The sequence below is a fragment of the Triticum dicoccoides genome, chromosome 2A, assembly GCF_002162155.2.
Source record: "Triticum dicoccoides isolate Atlit2015 ecotype Zavitan chromosome 2A, WEW_v2.0, whole genome shotgun sequence".
Lineage (NCBI taxonomy): Eukaryota > Viridiplantae > Streptophyta > Magnoliopsida > Poales > Poaceae > Triticum > Triticum dicoccoides.
In genome coordinates, this window is record NC_041382.1 from 770,611,793 (window position 1) to 770,623,870 (window position 12,078).

At 50.6% G+C, this 12,078-nt stretch overlaps 1 protein-coding gene across 1 annotated transcript; it reads left to right on the top strand.

Annotated features, from left to right (window-relative positions):
* Positions 1-8,964: 8,964 nt before the first annotated feature.
* On the top strand, positions 8,965-10,330 carry LOC119358417. Its single transcript, XM_037624970.1, has 3 exons — positions 8,965-9,177; positions 9,285-9,431; positions 10,001-10,330. The coding sequence occupies exons 1-3, from the start codon at positions 9,067-9,069 to the stop codon at positions 10,328-10,330; spliced, it is 588 nt and encodes a 195-aa protein (XP_037480867.1). The 5' UTR covers positions 8,965-9,066.
* Positions 10,331-12,078: the final 1,748 nt, after the last annotated feature.

Here is a 12,078-nt window from a genome sequence, read left to right on the forward strand (position 1 = left end):
CAGGCATGGCAAGGTAGGAACAACACATACATATGGCTCAAACAACTCCTACACATGCTAGTGGGTTTCATCTAGTTACTGTGGCAATGACAGGTCATGCAGAGGAAAAGGGTTCAACTACCGTAGCACACAGCAGTTTGAAACGCGTTGTCTTAATGCAGTAAAAGAGAGCAGGAGCGAGAACATGGGATTGTATCGATATGATCAAATGGTTGGTTGCTTGCCTGATGGTTCGATGCACTGATACGGTTCTTCGTTAGGGTAATCACGGTATTCCTCGGAGACAGAACCTGCCGCAGAGAGCACCGATTCACAAACATTACCAAACAGTATGCAACAATATGATGCATGCATGAGACATGGCAAAATGAGTGTATTGGGCTAATGCAACTAAAACCAGAAGGGTTTGAACAAATTTGAATCAAAGATTCAAATTTCAAACTCAACATGGCCTTTTAAAGTGCTTTTCCTTGTTCTGTTTAAAACATCAATTTAACTTGTTTGATCATGCATGAAAATAGTACAGATGGATAGATTGGATTTTTCTGATCATTTTTCATATATAATTTGTCCAATTTGGAGTTACAGAATAAAAGTTATGAATTTTTGAAGTTTAAATTATATTCTGGAATTTCCTGATTAAAATTAAATCCAGAAAATCAATTACTGCGTCAGCCTGACGTCAGTGTGACGTCAGCAGGTCAACGGAACTGGTCCAGGTCAAACCTGACAGTGGGTCCCGCATGTCAGGGTGATTATTTTAATTAAAATTTAATTAAAACTAATCCTGTTTAATTAACAGGGCTGGGCCCCACCTGTCATTGACTCAGGGGAGTCAACCAGGGCCCACCCGTGGTCAAACCCGGGTCGGCTGCACCGGCGTTTAGCCGCCGGCGAGCCCGACGCGGCGGCGGGAGTGGTTTTGGCTATTCCGGCCACCAAATGGGCCGCGGAGATCACCGGAGTGGAGCTGAGGACAAACCGCAGCTCTTGGCGGAGTCCGTTGGGGTCGGGGTGGCCGGAGTTGGCGCCGGCGACGACCTTGGCGGCCACTGGGGTTCGGCCGAAGACGAACTTGACGCCAGAGGGGTCGGTGAGGCTCGGGGAGTGGCTAGCTAGATGCTAAGTGACACGGTGAGCATGATGGACACCAGTTTGTGGCCGGAGGATGACCGGGAGCACGTCGGCGACGAGCTCCACGGCGGTGGGTGCGGTTGAGCTCCGGGAGGTTGCTACACGGCTCGGGAGCAAGAACGGAAGGGAGGGGAAGATGGCTAAGCTCACAGTGAGTGCGACGGAGTCCTTGGTGCGGCCGGAGATGGACCGGAGCGACGATGGCGTTGAAGGGGATCTCCGGCGACGGTGAGCTCGGGCGAGGTCGGTGCGGTGGACTCGGGCGTTGCGAGCGCTCGGGGCTCGGCTGCTCGATGAAGTGGACAGCGGCGGAGCTCCTGGACACGGTGAGACGGCGTGGGGTGGTCGGAGGGCGTGGCTACGGCGAGGGGGTGGCGGCGATGGCGTCGGCCATGGCTGGGGCGTGCGAGGGGGAGGAGCTGGAGAGGAGAGGGGGTGTCTGGGGGGTTCGGGGGAGAGAGGGAGGCCGATCCACGACGTCACCTGGCGAGGGGAGCGGCGAGGCGGCGAGCAGGTGCGTGGCGCACGCCGCGGTCGCCGTCGGGCACCTGCCTGCCTGCCTGGCCGGCAAGCAGCTCGCTGGAGCGGTGCTGGGCTGGGCCGGCAGGTGGGCCGGGGCAGGCGCCAGGTAAGTTTTTTTCATTTTCTTCTGTTTTCTGTTTTTTTTAATACTTCTGCAACTTTGTTGAATTAAATAAAATACCTAGGCAACTTCAAAAATCACCAAATCACTCCTGGTCCATAGTTGGATTATTTCCAACATGAAACATTTTAGTTTGGAGGTATTTGAGCATTTAAATATTTTATATAATTTTAAATGCCCAAATTCAAATATTTATGAATTAATTCAAAAACCCTAAGATGGCCTAGGAAAATGTGCACCACTTTTGGCAGAGGTTCTGAACCAAGACAAAAATGATGGGCATTTTAGAAGGGCATTTCAGGTTCATTGAAAATTATTTTAGTAAACCCTAGTTGGTTTCAGAGGGGACTGGGGGTTCTGTCATCCCCATTTCAAGTTTCTGATGAAAGAGTAAACATGATGCAACACTCTAATGCATGACTAGCTAGGGTGTGACAAGTCTTGAACTCTTGATTTTGTTTTTCCCCGCCTAGAAAACCACGAAAGTCATTCATTCACGAAACTTTTCACACGAGTGTAACACCTGATCATGTTTGACTCCAAAAAATTTCAGAAATTTTTTTTGCAGGGAAGAAAATTTTGACTCTTTTTGGATTTTGTAACGATCCATATTAATTGACGATGATTTACTATGAGGAAATTATTATTTTTCAATTCAGGTGCATCGGCACCCAAGACCCAAAGATTCACGTCGATGCTAGGCCCGCTTGTTTGTTCGTGGTGGAAATAGCATGTTTGTAGAATGGAAGGTGATTTTTAATGGCCATTTTAATGAGATACGACCAACAATTCTAAACTATTATTTTTTTGCGGGGGAATTCTGAACTATTAATCCGAACAATTATGAACTTTTGAAACTATACATACTAGTAGCGACAAAGCCAATGAGCAGGGCGAATGACATATTTTTCTACAAGGTGAACTTCGGCTGGATGAAGAACAATGACGTGGTTTGTCAACTAAAAACCATATGTTTGGATTTGTCTGAATATTACCAGCTCTTTATAGGTATCTCATTAAAACAAAAATTATCCGGTGGCAACGCACATGCATTCAGCTAGCATGCACTAAGAGCAACTCCAATGGGGCGACCATTTCATCTGTTGACGTCCGTTTGAGTCGGCGCGGACACAACAGTCGGCCTAACACGCCGACCCAAATGGACGTGCGTTCGCTTGGCGTCCGCCTGCCGATTCCCAACCCATTTTTGAGCCGGATTTGCGTCGACGCGGACACGAGACGGACACGCGCGCGCCTACTCCTCTTCCCGGGCCCACCGGTCGGTGGCAGCCACCCCCATTCCCTCCCAAAACCCTCCCGCCCGCGCGCTCCCGCCCCGCACCCCGCCATGGAGGACGCCATCGATCTCGACGCCGCCGCCGGCCTCGCCTCCCTCTCCTCATCCGGCGCCCCCGCCCCCGCCGGGAAAGGCAAGCCTCGTGCCCCGCGCAAGATCGCTGCTGCGGCGAAGCCAAAGAATCCGCTGACGCCCGCAAAGCGGGCAAGGGAGTCGGCCAAGAGAAAGGACCGGAGGCACGCCGCGGATGCAAGGGATGAGGCCGCCGCTCAGGCCGCCGTGGCCGCCACCGCGCAGCAGGAGGTTACCAACGCCCACATCGCGGCGGCAACGAGGGAGGCGCTCTACATGCTAGGGTTAAACCCTGGCCAGCACGGCCTCCTCAACGCCGCCGTCGCCGCGGCCAGCACCGGCTCATCGACCGTTTCCTTGGATGGTGTTGCACGACTCGCCCCGCGCGTCGGCTTGCGACCCTGTGCCCGTCATGCTCAAGTTCGACAACGAGTGATCTATGCCGGCAAGCGCCGTCTTTTTTGTATGCCGGCATGTGTGCTGGCATGACAACAGAGGCTGCGATGGCGTGGTCGAACTCAAGTCCCACCCTTTTGTGTGTGTTGGCATGTGTTCTGGCCGGCTGGCGAGTGCGCCAGCAGGAACTGTGGTGATTCTGAAGCCAGCATTGTATGCCGGCGCTGGCATGGTGAGACATGGCCGCTGGCATGATCGGCCGCAACCCTTTTTTTTAAGTTGATGCGGACATGAAATAGGTCGGCGCGTTGGGCGCACTGCCGACCCAAATGCAAAACTGGGCGGACGTCGGGCGGGCGGCCGACCCAAACGGACAAAAAGCGGACAAATGTGCCGTCCGTTTGAGTTGGCCCATTGGAGTTGCTCTAAACACTCACTTTTAAGCCAAACAATTCTGAATTTTTGTTTTTATTTAATAAACTAGAACAAAGTTGAGATCCTTGCTCGGGTTATAACGACCTGACAAGGTCACCTCTAGTGAACAGAACCTACACAAGTTCCACATGATTTAATCCCCAAAAATCAAGTACCCATGTGATAGGAACGCTGTTCACCAGCAGGAAGTTTCACTTGTTTTCTCGACAATATCCAGTACCCTCTTCTTATTTATAAGCCAACAGATGCTGAAACTATCTTCCAACAGATGCTGAAACTATCTTGGCAATTCCTTTGTGCACAAGACATATAGAGGACTATTGGTCATGGGTACATGAAAAAAACGGCAACTTCTCGGTATGATCGGCCTATCGTATGCTTATTGATACAAAGCTGGGACGGGAGGCTTGGCTTGAGGGAAGATCCGAGTCGTCAAACACAGCAGGCGAGCACAGGGCGTGGACGAAACTCTGAAACATAGATATCCCGTCGAAGGTCAAAATTTTCCTTTGGAGGCTGGCCCAACAATCCATCCCGACGGCGGACCTTCTTCATGATAGAAACATGTCCACTACCACATGCTGCGGACTCTGCGGGGCTGAAGATTCTTGGCAACACTCTCTTCTCCATTGCAGCGTCGCAAGATGCGTCTGGGCTCTCCAAGATCATGATTTGGTCGAGGCACTGAACAGTACGGTGGAACCTGACGCAAAAAGATGGGTGTTTGCTTTGCATGACATGCTGTCGAAGGAGGAGTTCACCCAGACTGTGGTTACCCTTTGGTCGATCTGGTTCGCAAAAAGACAAGCATTACACGAGCACATATTTCAGAGCCCCCAAGCGACTCATAATTTCATCATGAAATATCTGAGAGAGTTGAAGGAGTGCAAACCCACCACATCTCCATCACGGACAGGGCCGGTGCAGCACCAGCCTCGGCGCGTGGCTTGGAGCCCTCCGCCACCTGGGTATGTGAAGATCAAAGTTTTTTTTTTTTTTGCGGGGAATGTGAAGATCAAAGTTGATGGGGCTGTGGCACGTCAGGGAAACGGCGGCGCGTTTACTGCAGTTTGCAGGGATTCAGACGGCTTGTTTCTTGGTGCTTCAGCCATACGTTGCAGAGGTATTTCTGACCCGGCTATCCTTGAAGCTCTGGCGTGCCGCGAAGGTTTGGCATTAGCCGATGACCTTGGTACTACGCATGTGGTAATAGCATCTGATTGCAAGGGGGTTGTCCGGGACATTGCGAACAACACCGGAGGAGAGTACGGTCCGGTCGTCAGGGAAATACGGGAGACATCTACTTTGTTTCAACATTGTACCTTCACTTTTGAAGGAAGAGAGACTAATATAGAGGCACATAGCCTCTCTAGACATGTCTTGGGTCTGGATCATGGACGCCATGTGTGGCTCATAAATCCACCAGACCTTAATTGTATCCCTATGAACTTATTGGCTGAATAAAGATAAGCATGTTTAGACTAAAAAAAAAGCTACTCCGATAGCCTAATCGGAGGCCCGAGGTTAATTGGGCCTTGTGTGAAGCCCGCTTGAGCCTTGAAAAAACTGAAAACTAACTAGTGAACGAGTGCATCCCTTCGCTCCCCATTGCCTTCTCCTCTCCCGGCCGCCGGCTACAATGGCATCTTCTCCCTCCTCGCATCCCCGCACACCGCTGTCACCGCCTACGCCTTCGCATCCCTTGCCAGCCTCGCGGAACAATCCTCCGCCGTGGAATCGGGTGTAGGACCACGCCCAAGAGAGGCTGTTCCAGATGTGGAAGCGGAAGGGGAGCTTGATGCGAGGCCAGTCGACTAGGATGACCTGGATGCGGCCGGGGATGGCAGTGGATTTAGGAGGGCGCGTTGGCAGGGCACTTTTCCTTCCTCTCCTCGCACAGATCCTCAAGATTCCTCTCCTCTCGTGGCCGAGGGTGGATCTTTCTGTTTCGCCACCATGCTATTGAAGAAGTTTTTTTTTCTCTTGCACCATTTCCTCCTCTGCTGCACGATTTCGGAGTTTGTCGCCTAAAAATTTAGTGATGCTCCAATCAGATAGGATATCTGTGTAGCTAATCACCACCATGTAGATGTTCTTTTTCCCATATATGTTGTTCATACTGTGCTACGATCTGTACTAATTGATGATTTGTGTGCCAGGACACAGCCGTCATTGGTAGATGTACTTTTATTTCGGGTTACTTGTTATTTTAATGGTTAGATCTAAAGGAGTGGGCTTGATTGTAGGGCTCTAATTGTTTTGTTGTTATGTATAGGTTAGATCATGTGCATTTAGCGATGAATATGTTTGCTTGTTTAATATTATAATAGAGATAGAGATAGAGAAAAATCATATTAGTATATCCAGTGGCGGAGCTTGGGACACATCTTAGGAGGGGCAAATGGGCTGAGGGGGCAACTAACATCAGGTTTAGGCTAGATTTCTATGAATCTATGGGCAATTACTCATGATAATATGAACAAATCTTCTGGGTAGGGGGGCGATGATCCAGCTTGATCTCCACTAAGCTCCGCCACTGAGTATATCCAATGTACAAGATGCAAAATTGTATAGTGTGGTCGCAATGTCATCTCATAATCAATGAATGAAATTTACTCGCGAACCAATCTGTGATTGGATGGTTAGAGGGACTGTGGTATCCCCAGCCCACCAGAGTTCAAATCCTGGTGCTCGCATTTATTCCTGGATTTATTTCAAGATTTCCGGTGATGATGATATGCCGGCTCAGTCTTTCGAAGGTGCTCATAGGGGTAGTGTGTGCGTGTGTGCGTTCGTAGGGATAAGTGTATGCGCGTGTATATGAGTGCTTGTGTTTATACCATGTTCAAAAAAAGAATGAAATTTACTCCTCCCATCCCATTAGAAGAAAAAAAAACACCCTTTGTGAGAGTGTCTTCTTCCTCCTCGCGTCTCTCTCCATTCCGCCGACGCCGAGAGAGACAATCCAGATTCATTAGAGCAACTTCAATGGGGCAACCAATTTCGTTCGCCCGCGTCCGTTTGGGTCGGCACGGACGAAAGTGGCGGCCCAACGCGCCGACCCAAACGGACGAGCGTTCGTTTTTCGTCCGGGCGACCCATTCCAGGCCCATATTTGAGCCGGATTTGCGTCGGCACGGACACGAGACGGACGCGCGCGCGCGCCTACTCCTCTCCCTGGGCCCGCCCGTCGGTGCCAGCCACAACCATTTCCCCCCATTTTCCCAAAAATGCTCCCGCCAGCGCGCGCCCCCCGCCCCCAACCAGCGATGGAGGATGCCATCGACCTCGACCTCGACGCCGCCGCCGGCCTCGCCTCCCTCGCCTCGTCCGGCGCCGTCGCCCCTTCGGGGAAAGGCAAGCCTCGTGCCCCGCGCAAGACCGCCACGGCGACCAAGCCGAAAAAGGCACTGACGCCCGAACAGCGGGCAAGGGAGTCGGCCAAGAGGAAGGGCCGGAGGCACGCCACGGACGCGAGGGATGAGGCCGCTGCGCAGTCCGCCGTCGCTGCAGCGCAGCAGGAGTTCACCAACGCCCGCGTCGCCGCCGCAATGAGGCAGGCACTTTACATGCTTGGGGTAAACCCTAACCAGCACCACCTCGTCCAAGCCGCCATCGCCGCGGCCAGCACCGGCTCGTCGGCATTTCCTCGGATGGTGATGCCCGACTCACCCCGCGCATCGGCTTGCAACCCGGTCCCTGGTTTTCACGTCTACCCGCAGGCCTCCCGCCTCTCCGGGGAGTGCTCACCCGACGTGAGCGTGGTCGCGTCTTCCACACCCGCGCCCGCGCCCATCGACCTCAACGCCACCCCGGTGGTCGGTGGCTCGTCGTCCTGCGGCGCGAGGAAACACGCGCGACAAACGCCGGCCGGCGGTCTCCCGGACGCCCGCAACCTGTTCGAGGAAATGACGTCCGCCGTCGACGAGCGCTACATGCAACACCTCATCTTCGAGGGTGGTGCGCCGAGCGCTGGCTACGATCCTGACTGATCTATGGCGTCGAGGGCCATCTTTTTGTATGCCGGCAGGTGTGCCGACATGACCATGGGAGCCGCCGTGGCGTGGTCGAACTCCAAGTCCCACCATTTTTTGCGTGCTGGCATGTGTGCCGGCCGGCTGGCAAGCAAGTGCGCCAGCAGGAACTGTGGTATTTTATGAAGCCGGCATTGTATGCCGGTGCTGGCATGATGCCGGCATGAGACATGGTCGCTGACATGTTCGGCCGCAGGCCTTTTTTAATTCAAAAGTTGAATGCAGACATGAAATGGGTCGGCGCGTTGGGCGCATTGCCGACACAAATGCAAAACTGGACGGACACCGGACAGACGGCCGACCCAAACGAATAAAAAGCGGATAAATGCGCCCTCCGTTTGGCTCGCCCCATTGAAGTTGCTCTTAGCAGTACATAGCAAATCCAATGCATCCACCGTCAAATCAACCGCCCAATCCGAGTTGACGATCGATTTCAGCTGCGCGCCGGAGCGGGAATCGAGGAGGAGTTCGGGGAACTCGGATCCATCGACCTGCCCGCGCGGCGGAGGCGGCGCTCCCCGTCCCCTCTAGATCGACGGCCACAGGCGGGAGGTGGGGAGCGGGGCGCCGGAGAAGCCACGACCTCGAAATAGGAGGCCGCCGCCTGGGGCGCATATCGTCTCGGTTCGATTGATTCTAGCTAGGGTTCAGTCAATCGGTCGGGACCATGGAGTCGCCGCCGCCCAAGCGCAACGTCGGCCACGGCGGCGAGGACGGAATCAGCGCGCTCCCCGACCACCTCCTCCTCGACATCCTCGAGCGCCTCGACCTGCGCGAGGCGGTCCGCACCGGCGCGCTCTCCACGCGGTGGCGGCACCTCCCCAGCCACCTCTCGCGCGTGCACCTCGACGTCGCTCACTTCGGCGGCGCCACGCCGCTCGAGGTCATGGACGCGTTCACGGGCGCGGTGCGGGCCTTGCTGACCCGGGTTCCTCCCGCCGAGGGCTCGGATTGAGCTTGTCTCTGTCCCGAAGCTTAGGCAAGTGGTATGCCAACATTGGCCCTTCGAGAGCCCTCCAGTGTGCTTCGGCTACGTTCCTGAGCTTCGCGGTGTAATGCTCTATTCTAAAGCCAAGGCAGGGCAAGAGCCATTTGCGTTGAGCGACTGCCTGCCAAGGAGTGCCAGGAATCTGTCAACACTGACTCTGTGTTTTGGGGACCAAATGGTAAACTTAATTTCTGCTCACCACTTAAATATGTATCTTCTGCATCTACATATTATATGTTCATCTTTTCTACCAACTTCAGCTGTGCATTTATGTTCTTGCTGCAGATTTGGATTCAGCCAGAACATCCGAAGCAGCTCACTCCTATATTCAGAAACCTGACCACTGTGTTTCTTTTCGGTATCTTCAGTGAGTGTGATCTGAGCTGGACATTGTTTATCCTTGAAGCTGCACCTGCCCTACAGGATTTTGCAGTAAGTGTTACTTAACCTTCTTTCTAATTTAGTGCACATCTTAGCATGCACATGACTCATTCTACATTCTTACGATGATATGTTTTTCGGATATTCAGCAATAAACCGTACCAATAAGTTGATCTAATTTCCAACCACTCACCAACTTGTCACAAATACTAAAAGTAGTGCATACAAGCCGCACTGTAATTTTGCAGCGAGACAGTGTCCATGCAAGGCAAAAAAAACTGTTGGATCGTATCTCATGTTAAAGTTCTCCAAGAGTTGTTCATTTGTTTTTTTTTCAAAAAGAGGAGAGCCCGGCATAGAGTGATGCACATGGCCGTTTTAATTAAAATTCTTCATTACAAAGTATCTTGGTTAAAAGAAATACGAGGAATATGATTGTAGTTACAATCTCCAGAAGCATATTTATGTGTTGTACTTGGGATTTAATTCATGCAAATTCCTGGAAAACTGTTTAGGGGCCTAAACGTATATTTAATTGCAATTGTTGTCACCTTGTCCTTCATGGGTTGGTGGCAGTTTAATTAACATGTGTTACTTACTTTCTATATCATTGCTTGAAGTTATCTCGACATTCATGTATCAAGACGCCCGAGTACAGTGCCGAGAAGACCAACGTGGTGTGGGAGCCATCCAAGGATTTTAAGCACCTGAACTTAAAGGGGCTGCATATCTTCGGGTGCGAGGATGAAGACAAGGTGAGAAACTATGTAAGGCTTGTCATGGAACGAGCTGTGGGGCTGTTGTTAATCGAGCTGTATGGTGAAAACCCATGCATTTACTGTGATGCCACCAACCTTGAAAGATCCAAGGCGGAAAAATCTAGCAGGCATCGGATTAAGGAGCAACTCACATATGGATCATCTTCATCCGTGGAGATAATTATCTGTTGATGGATATGGTCAGGGAATGTTAGTGGTCTCATAATACTCGCAGGCTTGCAGCAGCTTGAGCAATGACTGGGTCGCCGCCTGGGAATACTTGATGGCACTGTAGCTAAACTAAAATGTGTGTACTTGAATCTGGATGCATGTTTTTCTCTTTCAGTTTACTGAGTAATTGCGCACCTATCTTATGCTGATTTTTTACCTGCCCTTTTTGGGACGTTTGCTTCCTGATGAAGTTGTCTAGTCAATACCCTCAATACCAACATCAGACTGATGCAATGGAAGTGTGGTTGACTGTAGAGAAAATATCTGTACACCTTTTTGCTATGTGTTGAGAAATTTCATACTCATGGAGACGGTCAAAGGTACGTATGTTGTTTTGTTTGGTTTCTTGAGGCGTTCACTGTGTTTGGATGTGACTAACTGTAAAGGTTACAAACTAAATAACTAATCGAGTTCTGCTCTTTTCACTTTGCTCACGAAAAATGGCCGGCGGTAGAACGGGATGGTGTGCCTTTGGCATGACAGTAATCTACAGTTTAATTATATTCCATCATATTTGTTACATGGTCTACCAATGTCGATGATAAATTTCAGAGGATAACCCAACCCAAAAAAACAGCAGGGGTATTTTAGCCTTTTGCATTAGCCGCCCTCAAAAAGTGTTCAAAGGTAGCATTCCACATATATTTCAGCACCAGGAGTTGCCAATCGACCTCCGTTATTATGTTGTATCCATACTGAAGAGCTTGTTGCCTCAAGGAGCCAACGCCTCATCTGATCCTACATCAACAATGCCAGGTTTCAATCTTCTTCCATTTTCCAAAGAATTCAAACCTGGCGCACCTACACACGGATTCAAAAATGCCAGCCTGGTTCGCTCCAATTACGCATCACTAACCACAATATGACCCAAGGGAGGACCATCATGAAGTCTTTCATTTCTATATCTGCAGTTCAAATAAGAAGTAGACAAATAAGTATCCATTAGGTCGGAGTATAAGAACACGATCTGCATAGTGTTTCACAAAAGATCGTAATGTGAATCGAATAATTATTCAGTAGGCGAGCGAGGCACTTCAGCATCATTGTTCCTACTTTTGTTGCACATAAGTTTCAAGAAACTCTACCCAATGAAGACTAGATGAGGTAGCCAAACAAAAATACAGAAATCTCCAAAGCATGGAAAAACGGCAATTTGCTATCACCTTCAGAATCACCAAACAGATCCTCCAGCTCCAAAACAGAACAGAGTAAGAAAGTCATGCATCACACCTTCCTCCAAGACCTTCCAACATGATGTTATCCGTGTTGCTGCTGCAGCTGGAGGAGTGTGAATTATGGGAGCATGGTTGCCAAGGTCGTCGAAATCATGGTCAACAGCTTGATCCTGGTTGCTCCTGCCGATTTTCAAATCCTGGAAGACCCTCAGCAAGCTGTGCCTAGTCGGTTTGTCATCACCCAACGCACTCTCTATGTTCTCTAGCATCATGGACGATGAATAGTGTGTCTGTAGAGTTCTCGGCATGCAGTTCTGGAGTGAAGTACATTAAGTAGGCACAATATTTGAAAAAAAACTACTATTAATCAATGAAAAACTCAAATGAAATATGCTCTGCTGTCTGCTCCATCCTTCTTTGCGACAAGCACAATGTTTGCTGAATTCAGCCGGTGACGGTTGGGCCATCAGCCTCATTCGTGCAATCTGAAGATCACTGTAAAGATGGAAGCTTCCCAGTTTTCTCACCCCACAT

Coding starts and splice junctions, on each gene's coding strand:
- LOC119358417 (XM_037624970.1), top strand. CDS start 9,067: ATGCTCTATTCTAAAGCCAAGGCAGGGCAAGAGCCATTTGCGTTGAGC. Junction 9,178..9,284: donor TGTGTTTTGGGGACCAAATG/GTAAACTTAATT, acceptor TTCTTGCTGCAG/ATTTGGATTCAGCCAGAACA. Junction 9,432..10,000: donor CTGCCCTACAGGATTTTGCA/GTAAGTGTTACT, acceptor CATTGCTTGAAG/TTATCTCGACATTCATGTAT.